The 17,253-nt window shown below is 43.4% G+C and overlaps 1 protein-coding gene across 3 annotated transcripts in view; it reads left to right on the top strand.

The window, feature by feature from the left end:
* LOC115379855 (mitogen-activated protein kinase kinase kinase kinase 4) overlaps positions 1 to 17,253 on the top strand; it is a 127,284-nt gene that overhangs the window by 49,706 nt on the left and 60,325 nt on the right. For all 3 annotated transcript variants that reach the window (XM_030080785.1, XM_030080787.1, XM_030080786.1), the window contains exon 3: positions 2,771 to 2,827. In XM_030080785.1, the coding sequence (XP_029936645.1) occupies positions 2,771 to 2,827 (57 nt within the window). The remainder of the gene's footprint in view (positions 1 to 2,770; positions 2,828 to 17,253) is intronic.

Genomic DNA, 17,253 nt, shown 5'->3' with positions numbered 1-17,253 from the left:
TCACTCTGCCTCTCTCACTCTGCCTTTCTCACTCTGCCTCTCTCACTCTGCCTTTCTCACTCTGCCTTTCTCACTCTGCCTCTCTCACTCTGCCTCTCTCACTCTGCCTCTCTCTCACTCTGCCTCTCTCACTCTGCCTCTCTCTCACTCTGTTTTTTTCTGTCACTTTTCTGTCGTTCTCCTCTTCCTGTAGCTGTTCTCTCTCTCCTCTCTCCGTTCCCACGGTAACACACCAGCAGCAGGTTTACTCCTCCAGTCAGACGAGTAAAGCCATGACCTCGTCCAACACACACACACACACACACACACACACACACACACACACGCTCTGAGGCGGCACCAAAGTGGGTTAATCCCTCATCACTCTGGATGGGTGGGGGGGTGTGGGGGGGGGGGGTGCAGCAGCTCCAGCTCAGGTGTCGCCGTCCCGTTTCAGACAAAGGAAACTCAATCATGTGTCAGTCTTAAACACACACACACACACACACACACACACACACACACGTGCACATACATTACATGGACTCGTGCTCACACTCAGGCCTGCACAGACAGAGCTCAGGCCTGTAATGCAAGGAGCGATTCATTCACACGCTGCACACACACACAGACACACACACACACACACACACACACACACACACACACACACTCCCTCTGTGAAAACATGATATCGTTTCAGTGAGCACGGTTAGCGCTGTGTGCTTGGTGTCGGCTGTTTGTTCGTCTCGTTTCGTCTCTCTGCACTTTACAAAAAAAAAAAAACCCAGAAATTTCAGATTGGGATTAAAGCGGTGACGGTGCGTTGGCGGCCACTCTCGGTGTAAAGTGTCCCGTAGCTGCCGGGGACGCAGACGGACAGCGAGGGCTTGGCTTTCGTTCTCTCCTCTCCCGCTCAACTTGTTTTCTGTCTGAAGTTTACAAAATGGGATTAGGGATGGGATTATAACACCCACGGTACGGCCGCGGGGGGTTACCAGCCTCTCACATGCACTCGCACTGTCAGCACAAAGCAGTGTGAAGCACTTTGGTGATTCAAAGCAAAGGAAACCCGGCATGTCACTCTGGAAGCTCCTTGTTTTCTAGCTGAAGTTTCCAGAAAAGCCTGAACAGTGGGATTATGGGGTCATTTAGAGGCTCATAAGAGCCAGGTTACTGCTCTTTCTGTAGTTTAAGATGATTTCTGATGTTTACCAAAAGAAAAAACACCTATGATTTATTACACCTACAGTGTGGTTACTTATGGCCTTACATTCTGGACAGCATGCTTCAATCCCGGATTATTCCCACATTGAAATAGCACTGATTTATTTTTATAAGGAATAATTAACAACGTGTCCACAGCTCAGTGTTTAGTGAATATAACTCTGCTTCACAGGCGAGGAGGTCACGCTGGTTAACTATCCAACATGTCCAACATGTCCAAGGACAGTCGAGTGACGTGAACTTGAACTTCTGCTAAACGTGTAATTTACTAACGACGGTCAAGTTTATTTCCAGTATCTCTTTACATGGCCACATTTACTACAAACAGGACGACGCCCCCGACTTCATCCTCATAACAGGCAAGAAAAAACTCAAGAAAACAGCAGCTGATCAGGAGAAATGACACACATGACGGTCCTGAAGAAAGTGCAAAAAAAAAACAAACTACAACAGCAGAGTAGGAGGCCGCGGCTGAGGCAGCGACGGACTAACGAAGCCTTTAATTTACCTTTAATTTAATGGATAATAGTGACGAGATGTGACGAGCCAAAGCTTCGAAGAGTGAAGTAATCCAGGAAATATTTTGTGAGGCTTAAATTAGAGCAGCTGGGAAAGTCATGTCTGTAGGGACGGACCTGCTGTTGCTGTCCAGCCAAAAAATAAAATCAAATAAAGGCGAATGACACCCCGCATATTAACTCTGGATATCTTTGAGGCGATTAAAACCCTTTTTTCTATTGTTTTCCATCTTGAATTTGACAGAAACACAGGCACCCACACACTGTTCACATTAAATGCTCCCAGCTCATTTACAGGCCAATGAAACGCATGAATGAATCCTCTTCTGTGTGTGTGTGTGTGTGTGTGTGTGTGTGTGTGTGTGTGTGTTTTTTTTTCTGTCTGAATTTTGCAGAAACCATCATGAATGTGTTTTATCATACCTGCAATGTCGCTGCAGGCTAGTACACACACACACACACACACACACACACATGAGGTCAGCCCTTCACTTGACTGTGGAGAAACACCGTGTCTGCTGTTCCTGGCTGATTAGGATTTTGAATATTGACTCAGTCCATGAAATGAGGGGAAATTAAGTTTTAATTCCTCGCACAGAGAGCGCTGCGGCCGATCTGTTATGGAATGCTCCGGGTTTGGGCCGACGCCTCCTGTTTCTCCACGCTATTGTAGAGGCAAATAACTTGTTCTGAATGTGGTTTTTGTTTTTATGGCCGACTGACTCACCCTGTGTGTTTACTCAGCCTGTGAAAGTAGGGCCTGGAAAGCTGTGTTTTTCTAGCCAACGAGTCGCACAGTCGCCGCTCTTTGTCCGAACTGCAAATTGGCCACTTGGGCTCCTCTCGCCGCGACTGGAAGAGGAGAGTTCCCCTTTTTATTGTCACGTTTGGCCGTGCGTTGTCCTATAACTGAGCTATTTTAGCCCCATGCATACGGCGACAGGGTAAATGACTGTGCTGCTGTGAAATCGCCGGGGGGGAATAAATCACAGTTTTTGTGGTGTGAAGACGTCTTTCCCTCATCTCTGCTCTGTTTTCCTCCTCAGGGTCGACATGTCAAGACGGGACAGCTGGCCGCCATCAAGGTCATGGACGTCACAGAGGTCAGTCAAATGTGTGTGTGTGTGTGTGTGTGTGTGTGTGTGTAGATGTATGTACGTAGATACTGAACATATCTGCGTATCGTGTTGTCAGTTCAGCCCCAGGTTTTGCTGTGTGCTTCTTGACCTGCTGCTGCACTTTTGCTGGAGCCTTAATTTGAACTGTTTCAGTGGTGAAACAAGGGATTGATCATAGTCTATCAGCAGAAAACGATTATTTTTATGATTTTTTTTTTTTTGTTTTAGTTTTATCAAGTAAAAACAAACACTGTCTGATCCCAGTTTCACTAAAATGATGAAAATCGCTATATTTCTCTGCTGATGTCATTATAAAATTAGTACTTTTGTTTTTACTGGCTGCTGCTCAGACTAAGGAAGACATTTGAAGACATCATTTTTTATTTCCCACAGGCATTTGCCATTAGTTTTTTCCAATTTGTAGGCTTTTTCAGTTAGAGACAATGATTGGAAAGTACATTACCGTTATGTTTTGACAAGCTTCAGTAAAATGCTTCAGCTGCACGGCCCTGAGGAGACACTTATCTGCAGAACTAATGCAGAGTAGATGCAGCACAAATGCATGAAGGGAAACTTCTCTATCAGCCACAAAATACAGCTTGTGCAGATTTGGGACTGATCCCAAGTTGGGTTTTATTCCACTCGAAGGCTAAAGAGGTACTAATTCCCACCCTGAAAGCTCGATATAGCGGCTAACGCCAAAACAAACTGTTTCCCCGACTCCCCTCCCTCTCTCCGCTCTGCACCCAAGTCCCTCATGTCAATATTTTTCTCTCCGAAAATAGTCATAATTTTCAGCCTCATAAGTGGAGGGCTTCCATCCAGCTTAGTGTGTTGTTTTTTTTTTTCTTCATCAGACAGAAAGCTGAGTTTGTGTTCGAGGCTCAACGGATTTTTAGTTTGCTAAGGGTAAAAAGTCAGCTCTTGGTGTGTGTGTGTGTGTGTGTCTGTGTCTGTGTGTGTGTGTGTGTGTGTGTTTGAGGTGCATGCTCGCCTCTTTCAGAAATGTTGAGTAAGGACCCAAAGGTCTGCTTTTGTTTTATGCTTGTTTCATTGGTATCTTGAGCTAGTGAGGTGTGTGTGTGTGTGTGTGTGTGTGTGTGTGTGTGTAAACTTCAGGCTCAAAGTAGTAGAAACTGGCGATGGTGGTCAGCGCTCCTTTTCCTGTCTCTCTGCCTCCTACTCATGTTACTCATCGCTGAGTGAATAACGAAGTGAGACACGCAGAAAAATATTCGCAAACACACATCTGAGGTCAGAGGACCTTTTCCTCCCGAGACGCCCTGAAGAGGAACGAGTGTATCATCAAGGCTGTCACATGCAATCCTTTAATCTGGGTTAACCATTATAATGAAGAGGATTCCTCTGTGTGTCCCCGAGGACCCTCTGCTGCTCCCAACAAAACAACCAGCTCAGCCTCAAAACCCTCATTAAACTTTCAGGACAGTTTTCACAAAGCAAACCAAGCGTCTGGAAGGCTGGTGAAGGCGTAAACAAGTGCTTGATCAACAGATTACTAATGAATTATATAACCATTTTTTTAATATAATTTTGATAATTGATTAATCATTTCTGCCATTTGTCTAGTAAAATTATCAAAAAGTTTCTGGCTACAGCTTCACAAAGGTAAAGATTTGGTCTCTCTTCTTTATTTCATGTTGTTATAAAAATAGTTCTTTAGTTTCTTTTCCAGGTTAAAAAGAAACTTTAAATCATCACTTTGGGTTCATTATTTTGACATTTAATATGACAAAATGGTTAATGTATTGATCAAAGAAGGAATTGATATATTACTCAACAGTGAAAACAGCCCTGGATAAGGAATCTCTGTAACTGACCTCCAGAATAAGAAAAGGGAGTGTTAGATCCATCATCATTTCTAAACTGACCCATTAAAAACAACTTGCTGTGGTTATTGTGATTGACACTGCCATGCTCAGACAACAACAAAACAAAGTAACGAGAGCAAAGTCTTCACGGGACAACAGATGAAAGTTTGAGTCTGATCTCGATGACAAAGTCTTGAAAAAGTTTGTCGCGGTAAGACTGACAGCAATCTCAGGAATGCCAGTTCAGACGTGACTACAGTTACATTCGCCCTCTGGTGACGGTGACATCATGGAACAGTAATCCTGTCCACACAGGGCTTCAGATCCATCGAGACAATAAGCTCATGAAGGCTTGTCAGTAGCAAAAATATCCCTGAAGGGTTGGCGAAGATCAATTACAGATTAGAGGCTTGTGGAAGTATTGCCTTCGCAAAGGAGTTCCTCAGGGAACCTTACTGGGTTCCCTTACTACTGAAAAAGTAGTACAGTGGAACTTCTTACACCGTAGAAACAGATGTGAAGTTGAAAATATTTATGTAGGCCATAGTGTACAGCCAGTCCACACTTTTCGTAAGACAGATTTCCAAAAGATAAGAGTCTTCCTGAGGTAGTACTTTAATGTTGTAAATGTCTCCTCAGTCAGCATCACCACCGTTTCCCTTATGTGTTTTTACGTTTTTTAAATGTTGAGCAGCATGATCAGTGCAGTCCGTCAGAAAGGATAATCCATTTTGAATCCATTCATGTCATGTATCTTTAGTCATCCTTGAAAAGTAGAGAGAAAATACAATAGCTACATTTAAATGGATCCTAATATTCCACTGATAATCAGAATAAAACCCCAATCAGAATAAAAATGCCTCATGTGACCTCCTCAGTCAGAACAGACCAAACTGCCTCAGCCTGGATTACATTTACATTTTCCAGCAGGTGGAGCCACTTTGCACAGGTTAAAAAAAAGTGTTATTCTGATTAAAAGCTTTGTGGCGTGTAAACATACATCTTATCAGAGCATTTTATTCAGCCTCCATGTAAACAGTGAAGCTGGAATCTCTTATCAGGAGGATTTCAACCGGGTTGAAGAAATATTGTCCATGTAACCACAGCTAAAGAAAAACCAGGGTGTAGATAATCAGATCTGTGTATGAGCTGCATGGCGAGTCTGATTTCCCTACAAAGGCTGTGCGGTCTGCAGCCGACTGACTCACCTGCGAATGATTTGAATGCAGACGTCAGCTGAGTGACGTCCAGTCCACTCATCAGTGAACCAGCCAAACCATATCAGCAGATGTGAGTCGTGATTTCTCACTTCAAAAGAGCTTCTCTCTATCAGAACCAGGTTTCCCTTCTCATGTGACTCAGCTTTTCGCTCTCCAGTCGTCGGTAAAATAATCCAGCGTGGCTCAGGCTCGCACAGGAAGGAAAGGCAGGCTGGGAAATGACCCGCCGCCACCAACCAGGGCGCTGGGAGGGGTACACACATCAGGCAGATACTGAACCTGTGTTTGATATCAGATATCAGCCGGTCATGTTGTTTAATGCTGAGATGAAAGAGCTTCCTCCCTGATCGCAGCTTCACAGACGGTCTATCAGCCCGGCTCTGAGCTCTCATTTTCTTTTGCACGTTTTACTTGTTAGTTTAATTGATCTGTGATGTTTTTTGCAAATTAATTTAAAGGCCCAACACATCAGAGTTTCCTGGTCCTTGAACACGTGGGCTGAGTCAGTCTTCCTTAAAAAGCTCCATAGCCTCAATGATTTATTACGTATGTCTGTATGTCGCGCTCATGTAGAATTCCTGTGATTTATTTTATTACAATACCCAGTTTCCCCTCGGGGATCAATAAAGTCTTTCTGATTTCTGATTTTGACACACGACAGCTGCCTGTGTGGACTGAGAGGAGCTCTTATTTCTGAATCTGTCCAGTTTCCAGCCATTCTCAGAAAAAGGAGAAGTTGTGTTATGGTTCTCAAATCCAAGTGAGGGAAGGCAGCAAACAAAGACTTAATCATTTTTTCATCAGGCAGGCGTAACCCTTTACATGCTCTTCCCCACATAGTTACTGTTTTAATTCACAGCACATTTTCCCTGTCCTGTTCCTCGGTCTTCAGGTGGGAAACAGATTTCCCTGGATCTCGATCCCTGCTCCCGTTCACACTTGACCCCGAGCAGGAGGTGTTCGTTTTGCTCATCTTGCTTGTGCCGGATTCAGATTGTCCTTTCGTGGCGATCTCTTCGCCTGCGAGGCTGCCCGGCTCTGAGCTGTGATTGGTCAGATGTTGGCTGTCAATCATTACAGCTGCTCACCGCTCACATCAGGGACACTGCGGTGCGGGTACATGCGCCGCATTTGCAGCAGAGTCGTGCATCTCTGGTCTGTGATACGACAATGACCCCATACATTAAAGATGGAGCAGCAGCAGATACCGATGATACGATATGATCCACGCTGCAGTCGCGTTGCAGTGCGATTTAACGATTTGATTCAACACAGTGTGATTCCATGTGATGTGATGATGCAAAGGGATGATGGAATGCAATTCACTGAGTTTGAGAATTTATTAACCAAATAAAATCACGACCTCCCAGACGTGGAGGTGTTGGGAGCCCTCGGTCTCTGTCGCACTGTAAGGCCGGATGTCTTTCCAGGTAAAGAAGGCTATAGTACGGCTGGGCAATGAATCGAAAAATAATTGAAACCGACATTTAGGGGCTCTAACCGACGTAATCCTGCCCATGTCGGTTATTTCAAAAAAAGAGAGAGGCTGACAAGCGCCCGACATGTGGTGCGTTCGCGTTTGCGTGGGGATAATCGTTCGTGAATCGTAATGGAGGTAAAATGTTCAATTAATCGTGATTTTGGTTTTTGTCATAATCGCCCAGCCCTAGGCTCTAGTGTGTGTTGTTGTCTTTGAACGAGTGAAGCTGTCAGCTGGGGGGCCTTTAGAAAAAAGTTTTAATACTTTGCTCTCCACTCTCGATTAGTCAAGTTGTCCATCTCTCTTGTGAAATCCATCGTGTTTCCAAACATATGTGTGTGTCCGGGTCATGTTTCTAAATGAATCAAATAATTAAGTGGATCGGATTTTATTGATGCAAAGACGCAAGAAGTGCTGCTTCTCGATTTCATCCTGAAGTTGTATCTCTTCACGGCTGCATTGTGACGGCGTGTCGGTCAGTCTTCCCACCGACGTCCCTGATTTGCTCATGAGGCCCCCGGTCGGTCCACCTGGACGAGAGGGAGCGAGGCCGAGAGACGGAGGTTCGATGGGAGTCTGTTTACCGCCGCCGTCCTCTGGCTCGCCGTCCGGTGTTTATACGAGCTGAGTCGCTGAGGAGAAACACACATGTTGGGAATATTCAGCACGAGGCAGCCGATCTCTGTCTTTCTGCTTTTTTTTTTTTATTGTTTTTTTTTTTTCCGGCGTCTGTGCAGCGGTCATTCCCCCACCGCCGAGCCGTTTTCTAAAACAAACAGTTTGTCCAACGGTGACAGTCGAGCAGAGGAAGTTGTTTGTGTTGGAAAAGTCTGATATTCCTCACGTGCACACACACACACACACACACACACACACACACACACACACACTCATAAAGAGACGTTGCAGGGGCAGAGGTAGGTGTGTGTGTGTGTGTGTGTGTGGAGGTCCAGGAGGTTTGCATGCAGTCACGTGTCACGGCTGCAAAACAACGCAACTACACACACCGCCCCCTTCCCTTTGTGTGTGTGTGTGTGTGTGTGTGTGTGTGTGTGTGTGTGTGTGTGTGTGTGTGTGTATGTGTGTGTGTGTGTGTGTGTCCACTCTCGGCTCCACAGGCACATCTCAGCATATGTGCTCTGACCCACATACCACTTCCTGTTCCACATACAGAGAGAGAGAGAGAGAGTGAGAGAGAGAGAGCGAGAGAGAGAGAGAGATGATGAAGACTGATGAAGAAAGCAGGAATAAACTGTGGAAAGAGGAGAAGGAAGGGCAGGACGAGCGAGTGAAGATTTAGAGAGAGAGAGAGAGAGAGAGAGAGAGAGAAGGAGGGGGAGGGAGGATGAGAGAAGTAAAGCGCTCTCTCTCTCTCTCTCTCTCTCTCTCTCTCTCTCTCTCTCTCTCTCTCTCTCTCTCTCTAAAGCTGAAGAAGGTGCAGTTGAAGCACAGTGGGATTATGGGAGTTTCCGTTGCTCGGTCGGCCGTTTCTTCACCTCCTCCGCTCACATTCCTCCTCCCTCTATCCCTCCATCTCTCCTTTGTACCTTGAAGGAGATAGAGAGACATGACGTCACTGTGATGTTCACACTCTGTCCTTTATTATTCACTTTATTCTGCAGGGGAAGGGAGCATCATGTTTGCTGAATAACTGGATACTGATTTTGTTATTTGTTTTTTTTTTTTTTGTTTGTTTTTTTCAATCTGAGGCTAAAATAATTCCATGACCCTCAGTGGTTTGATCCGGAGAACACACTCTTCTGTCTGGAACACACTCCTCACAGCTCCACGACTCTCCACGACTGACACAGATTAGGACTGGGCACTGCTCAGGATTAAGAATATCACCACACTGTCACAATATTTCTGTGTTATTGATGCATTTTGGGAGAAAAAAGTCCTAAACGTGCCTAAATTAAATGTCTTAAATGAACAGTTCACTGTGACAGAACAGAACGGAAGTTAAAGTAGAACAGATATGAAACAGAATACAGTGACAAGGAGAACAAGACCATCAAAGAGAGGGAGAACAAGAGCAAGAAAAAGGAGAACAAGAAGAACAAGAAGAACAAGATGAAGCACAAGAAGAGCAAGAGGAACAAGTACAAGAAAAACAAGAAGGAGAACACGAACAAGAAGAAGGAAAACAAGAAGAACAAGTAGTAGAAGAACAAGAACAAGTGCATGTCATGGTACTAAAAGGTGCTTTACATAATTTAAAACGCTGAAAAGCAACACATCGTGAACATTAAATACAATCAAATATGACAGAAGAGAAATAGGACAATAAGTCTGGAGAAACATCAGTGTTAATGCAAAGAGTTATCAGAATAACTGAAGAGCTGCTGTTCTTCTTTCCTCTTCGTTCCTCCAAGACCAGACGGAGAGGAGGGCTGGCCACAGGGGGCGCTATTTCAGAGCCGCTGCTGCTTTAATGCAGTTTAATGTTTCCTGATGCAACTCAATGGGAAATCGATCTTGATTAGTGGGAAAAAAACAACAACCGCACAGCCAGAATCCAGATCTGTCTTTTCTCTGCCGCTCTCGCTCTCTGCCAGCTCTGCACATGAACACAACACACACACACACACACACACACACACACACACACACCTCCCACTGCTCGCTGTCCATTCAGAAGGTGTGAAAGCGGGAAGGTGTCGACGCCGTGGGAAGGTGTGTGTGTGTGTGTGTGTGTGTGTGTGTGTGTGTGTGTGTGTTTGCCTGGAAATGTAAAAAAAGAAAAGAAAAAAAGAATCTATTTTCCGCCTCATTCTTCTTCCCGGAGATCGCCTGTCAATCAGACCGCGTGGGGGCGGGGCTTGGCCTTGGAGTTTGAGTTTGTTCCAAACGGACGTCGAGGCTGTTTTTGGCCCCGAACTCAGATTTCCCATTTATCCAGACAGGACTTGAATGCAGCACAAGAAGGCGAGAAAATTGCCTAAAAATTCCAGGTTACACAGATGGCACCTTTTTAATATTTCAACCTTTTTTTTTTTTTGTTTGTTTTTTTTAAATGAAGAGAATCCTCTCTGCCATTGGGTCCTTCTGGTGTCCCGTCCCGTCGTTCAGGGTTTGAAGAGTTTATTTTTTTTATTTATTTTTTTTTTTATTTTTTATGCATGTCCAGGAATGATAAAGAGCATTTACCTCAGAGGTGACAGTCAGTACGTTTATATGCACAGTCATTTCTCTGAATTATTCTGAATATGAGGACAATATAATAATCGAGGCTCTGGAAGAATCCGTTTGGTCGAGTTGGTGATTTCTTTCAAGTCTCAAGTCTTAAAACAGACTTTTTTTTATTGGAGAGCTGTTCCTCATTTTACTTGAGTTTTAATTTTGACTGTCTCTTATTGTGTTTTATTGGTTTTTATACTCATGATTGTTTTTTTTTGTTTTATTTTTGCTGCCTTTGTCAAGCACTTGGTGATGCTGATTTTGAAAAGTGCTCTAAAAATAAAGATTATTATTATTATTATTATTGTTAAACAGGAATATTAGTGGAATATTCATTTTTATTCGCCACGTAAAGAGCTTAGGAGTATCGTCCTTTTCAGAATAAGGGCAAAAAAAATGGAATATTTTGTTCATGTAAATGTAGAGAGAGAGAAGGAATGACTGTGTGTGTGTGTGTGTGTGTGTGTGTGTGTGAGAGATGATGTCATCGTGAGTGTCTCCTTGTCTGAGCAGCTGTAACCTAGACCTCTGCCCCCCCAACACACACACACACACACACACACACACACACACACACACACACACACACAGTGACAGAGGCAGATTGCTGCCAGCTCTGTGATGAAACCAAACTCTCTGCTGCGACAAAGACTGAAATCTAAACTGACTGACTGTTGGCTGACTTCTGACTGACTGCCTATTTATTTTATTTTATTTTTTAATTATATTATTTTATATTAATTTTACATTACATTATATTATTTATATTCTTAATATTATTTTTTTATTTTATTGTATAAAATAACTTATTTTTATTTTATTGTATATTTTTTGACTGGCTGGCCTTTTTCTGGCAACTTTTTGTCTTTTTTTTTTTTTTTCATTTTTTGATGCTGATTGTCTTTTGGAAATGTCTTGCTGGGTTTAATGAAATGCCAGTTTTTTTTTTTTTTTTTTCATTTTCATTTTCATTTTAAGCTGCAAGCCAAATTTCCTCAGTGAGGACGTTAAAGTTGTTGTCTTATTATTTTTTAGCTGACTATCAGTTTTTTCTTTTGGCGCTGTGGAGGCTGGTTGACTAGTTGATTGTTTTTCTTCTTCTTTTTCTTCTTCTTCTTCTTGGCCGGCTGGCTGCAGGAGATGAGTTGGCTGTCTGACGTGCGGCTTAGCAGAAACCCTGGCTTACGGTCTGGTTGCTGGCAGGCTGGTTGGCTGCCTGGCCGCGGCTTTACCGTTAACGAGCCGGGCCGTCTGACTGACGTGACTCACCGGCTGACCGACTGACCTCTGACAGTCAAATCTGCTGCAAACAGCCTCGGCAGATTAGAGCCAAATGAAGAGGAAAGCAAAGAGTCTCTGATGCGTTTGGCGTGTAGGAACTATCGCTTAGCGGTGGCGCTGAGCTTTCCTGAAAATCTGCTGCACTGGAACGCCTCGTGGAGGAATGAGTGCTGTAAAATAATAATAATAAAAAAAAATGCAACCAGTTCAGTGGAAAAACAGCATTAAATTCTTCAAACACAAAAAAAACCAAAATACTTGATGGGCTAAAGCTCAAACTTGAGGCAACAAAATCTAGTTAATTTTTGCCTGTAAATGATATTTTGGTGTTACAGATGTGGCTCAGTGGTCACTTTGTCAGGTTCTGGTGAAAATCAGACTTTATTCTTTTTAAAGCTCTCTTGGTTTTGACAGACCAAGAGAAAACTGCATTTCCCCTACTGTGCACCTCAGTCATGCAATAATGATGTAAAATTAGAAACTTTGATACCCGCTGATGAATTTAAGGGTTTTATATGTTGTATTTTAATTAGTTGTGAGTTTGTGTGGCTTCCTGGGCCGGTCTCTCTTGTAAAAGGGTTTTTTAATCTCAACAGGACGTCCTGGTGACATAAAGAGATAAAGCACCCGCAGGGAGTTTTTAACTGGTCATGAAATCACATTGTTTCTGCAACATGCTACCATGCAAATGAACAAAAAGTGCATAAAAAAGTAAAGGATAAATTAAAAAAAAAAAAGGCTTCTGAAAATGCTGTTATCAGGATTAAAGAGTTACAGAAAATGACATAAAACTTGCAGAAAGTCTTGAATGTCGGACGGCAGGGAAATAAAACCAAACCTCGCTGCTTTTCAGAGAGCAGCAGGAAACTGGACTCTGTGTTTCAGAGATACACTGACTTTTTTTTTCTTCCTAATATGAATATATATCGAGTTTGGAGCGAGACGTTTTCATCTTTGAACGCTGAAATTTGGCGGGATTCCCCTTTAACCCCCCGGCCTCGTTCAATATGTCAGCACAGCGGCTCGATCCTTTAATCTGCCGGCCGCCGGCGGACGTCGATAAGACTTCAGGTCGACTCTGTTTCCACTGCAGCTACAAAACTCTAGTGATTATGCATCATTATTTTTTATTATCATCGTTTTTCAAGCTGAATTTGACAGGAAAAATCAGCTGCACACAGTCAAACAGAGGTAAATATAAATATAAAGTTAACTTTGTTGTTTTTTGTTGAGGTGAAAACCATCAATATGAAGTGAATCACTTCTCTAAAAGCAATAATTAACTTTATGATATTTTCAACTTGTTATTCTCATGGAACTGAACTCAGTTTGATGCTGGTTGCTGTATGCTATTGCAGAAATGATAATTATAATCATTTTTAATAATCAGTGACTGCACTCTTAAAATTGCTGGGTTAAAAACAGTCGGGTTGGGTTTGGGGTTTGACCCAACATGCTGGGTTATGTTTTCCACCCCAAAAAGGATAAAAATGACTTGGTTCTTGAGTTAAAGCTACAGGAAATGTACAGCTATTGTTATTACTTTTTACAGCTGTAAACACCTATAAATACCTGTAAATAGCTCAAACTGAAACTGTTATAAATTATAAATAGCTCATGTCAGCTGATTCTAGCTCACACAAACTATTTACAGCTTGTGTTCTTTTTCAGTTCACATTAAAAGTGAAAATGAGTCAGTTTCACTTTTACCGACTTATCGTTTCCTGTTAGCTTCTTCAGTGAACCCAGCATTTTTCTGTGTGTGTGTGTGTGTGTGTGTGTGTGGTTTTCTGTTAATTTTGAGAGTCAGTGAATGTTTCAGTAATTTATCAGATAAAAACAGCAAACATCGTCTCATTCTCTTTCTCTGTTCATATCTTGATAAAATTAATATTTTGAATTTTTTTTTGGCTGCTGGTCAAACTGAGGAAGACTTTTCACTTTGGACTCTGATCACTTTAGATTTATTTTTCACACTTGATACAGTAAATGATTCATGTGTTAACTAAAAAACAAAGATCAATAATTAATGGTCGGCCTAGTAAAAGGTGGTTTTCCTGCACAGTGAGACTCTCCAAAGGTTTTCATATGAATCCCCTTCCTGAGAGCTGCTCCTCCTCTGTGGACGTCCAGGCTGCTCGCCGCTCCTCCTCCTCTTCCTCCTCTTCAGCAGGGCGGGGTGGGGCGGGGCGAGGCTCGGCCGCTGCCTCACCTCCTCGCCGCCTCCTCCTGCTTATCGTCTGGCGATGATAACGGTGAAAATGCCACGCTGCCTGAGCCGGCGCTGAGCTGCAGGATCAAATAAATGTCAGGCCACTGAACTCGGCAGTGATTTGTGAATAATCGCTGCATCTTGTTTTGTGTCCGCCTGGGGCCGGACGGTAATATCCTGAGCGCGTGTGTGTTTGTCATGATATCAGTTTATTAGAACGTGTTATCGCGTGGCGTTCGGACGCCGGCGGTTTCCTTTGGGTTTCCTCCCAGACGGACTGAGAGTCAGTAAAGGGGATATTTACCTGCCGCTCAGCTGAGCTCAGCCTTGTTTCTTTATCTGTCACTGTACGACCAGTGTGTGTGAATATCAGCGAGTTTTTGTTGATTTCTTTTTTTTTTAATGTTGCTGAAAAAGTACACAAGCTCAGCAAACCCTCTCTGGATCAATAAAGGATATCAGTATTCATACTCACCTGAGTTTTGTTGCCAAGGTAGGAAGGTTAGCTCTGTTTTTCACTCGTCTTTTCAAGGGAGCTTCTTTTCAAAAATGACAAGCCGTCACGATACCTTGGGCTGCGACGGTATGCAGATTTGAACCTACAGCTACAAAGCTTGGAAGATCATTTTAACCTAAAAACTCAGTGTTTTTGTGGCATTTACTCACCGGGATTTGTATTAAACGTCCCAGGAAAAAGGTTTGATTGTGAAGCTCCCGGAGAACAAAAGTCCCAAACACCTGTGGCCTCTTATGTCAGAACGAAGTAGATAAGCAAATTCAAAAAACAGCAGAAAAGAAAAAGTAATGCAAGTCGTGCCTCTCCGTCCATATGTTCAGTATCTGCCAAGCCAAACAAATGAACTGTGGCAAGGAAAAGCCTAATTAAACCACGTCCTTTGACTAAATAATAGAAAGTATAGTTTTGGGGTGAACTATTCCTTTAAATGAGGAGCAATTCCACAGGTGGATTTGATGACCCGATCAGGGATCGAGGTCATGACCCTGACTTTGAAAAACAGGTTCAGCTGATGAACCTCATTAACGCACATTATTTAAAATCACCCCCCATGCAAACAGAATATGCAAAGAGGCCCCGCCCCCTCCTGTAACCAGAGCTCTGTTCACACAACCAGGAAGTTCTGCCCGGCAACAGTCGAGAAAATCATACCGTATTTGAAAATGTGACCATGAATTTTTTTCTCAAAGAATCTCTTAGTTACAGTAATATTGTTATTTTGGTGCCATAACAGCGTGTTAGGGCCACTGTGGGGGGGAGATAATATTCTGGGGAAAAAAAACATTTCTGATTTAAAGTTGTAGATTTACAAGAAAAAAAACGTGGACACTTGGAGATTGAAGTGGTAAATTTAAGAGAAAAAAACTAAATTTTATGAGAAGAAACTTAAAACTTAACTTAAAACTTAACTTAATCCTCAGATTAAGGTCGTAAATTTATGAGGAAAAAACCTCATGAATCAGTGTGTTGTTTTCTCCAGATGCTGAGGTGAAGATTGTGATTCTGGGCTCAAACCAGCAGGATTTCCCCCTGACTGACTGAATCCCACAGGAGAACAAACTGGTTTTCCCAGGTTTTTTTTTCTCATAAATTTACGACTTTAATCCCAGAAGTTTTTTTTTTTTTTTTTTCTGATCATTACCGTCATGTTTTCTGCCTTCACTGGCTCCAATACGCCGTCTTAGCCTTTTCCAGTTGTTTTTTTGGCTCATCGGGGACATAAACACAGGAAACACACACTGATAATGACTTTGTAATGATTTTTATGTGGACACACTCTTTACTTTAGCGGAGCAGTGTGTGTGTCAGGAAGTGCAGGGAGGACGGCCGTGCATGTCGCGGTTCCTGATGGAATTAACGAGGAAATAATTTGCGGCCGCTGTTTTATAGAGGATTTTATACCAGATTTTATTACAGGGGATAAAATGTTAATGTTGCTGATGTTAAAGCTGCTGGTTCGGTCGCAGCCGCTCGGCGTGACGCTCCGCTGTGCCCCACCTCTCAGCTCAGGTTTTTATTTATTTCTCTATCAATTTCTAGTCAAGCCGTGCGAGTGTGTGTCAGATGTACTCGTGTGTGTGTGTGTGCACGTCTGCTGGTCGGTGTGTGTCGCAGAGTGTGTGTGGTGTGACATGAACGAGGGAGGTGAAGGAGGTGAAGGAGGTAAAGGAGGTGAAGGAGTTGAAGGAGGTGAAGGAGGTGAGGCAGGTGACGGAGGTGAAGGAAGTGAGAGAGGTGAAGGAGGTAAAGGAGGTGAAGAAGGCGAAGGAGGTGAGGGAGGTAAAGGAGGTGAAGGAGGTAAAGGAGTTGAAGGAGGTGAGGGAGGTGAAGGAGGTTAGGGAGTTGAGGGAGGTGAAGGAGGTGAGGGAGGTAAAGGAGGTGAGGGAGGTAAAGGAGGTAATGGAGTTGAGGGAGGTAAAGGAGGTGAGGGAGGTAAAGGAGGTAAAGGAGGTGAGGGAGGTAAACGAGGTGAAGGAGGTGAGGGAGGTAAAGGAGGTGAGGGAGGTAAAGGAGGTGAGGGAGGTAAAGGAGGTAATGGAGTTGAGGGAGGTAAAGGAGGTGAGGGAGGTAAAGGAGGTAAAGGAGGTGAGGGAGGTAAACGAGGTGAAAGAGGTGAGGGAGGTAAAGGAGGTGAAGGAGGTGAAGGAGTTGAAGAGTTGCTGTGAGCTGTAATTTTTCACTTACGACTAATGACGGCTAACAGCTAACGACTCCCATAGACTTCAAGTGTTTATGCTAAGCTAACAGGAAATGCTGCCCATAGGAACCAGAGGTGGAACATCTGGTGTCAGTCTGGGGAAGAGGGAAAATGTTGTACTGCTTTAAGTTTCTGTGAAGGTTTTGGATAATCTGTGCATTGTTATTGCCTTTCCCCATCTGTGATGTCAGCTCTGTGACTTCCTGGTTCGTGGCGTTACAAAATAAAAGGCTTGATGCCAAAGGAGACGCAGCGATATCAAAAAAAAACCTGCGACAGAAACAATCAGATAAAAGTAAAAGACAAACCAACAGAGAAAATGAGACTGACTCACATGGAGAAAAATCATGACAGTGAACGTTTCCATTTTCAGACTAATCAGCCCCGACACTTTCATTTTTTTTTTTTCCTGCTGTGTGGATAAATCTCCAAACTCACCAGCCACTTCAACCTGAGCTGCAAAACTCAGCCCGACCTCCGGGCCGCGGCCTGTCC

This window comes from Myripristis murdjan, chromosome 21 (assembly GCF_902150065.1).
Source record: "Myripristis murdjan chromosome 21, fMyrMur1.1, whole genome shotgun sequence".
In the NCBI taxonomy this organism is placed as follows: domain Eukaryota; kingdom Metazoa; phylum Chordata; class Actinopteri; order Holocentriformes; family Holocentridae; genus Myripristis; species Myripristis murdjan.
Note: the sequence above shows the minus strand (reverse complement) of the source record. Positions and strands in the feature narration are given on the sequence as shown.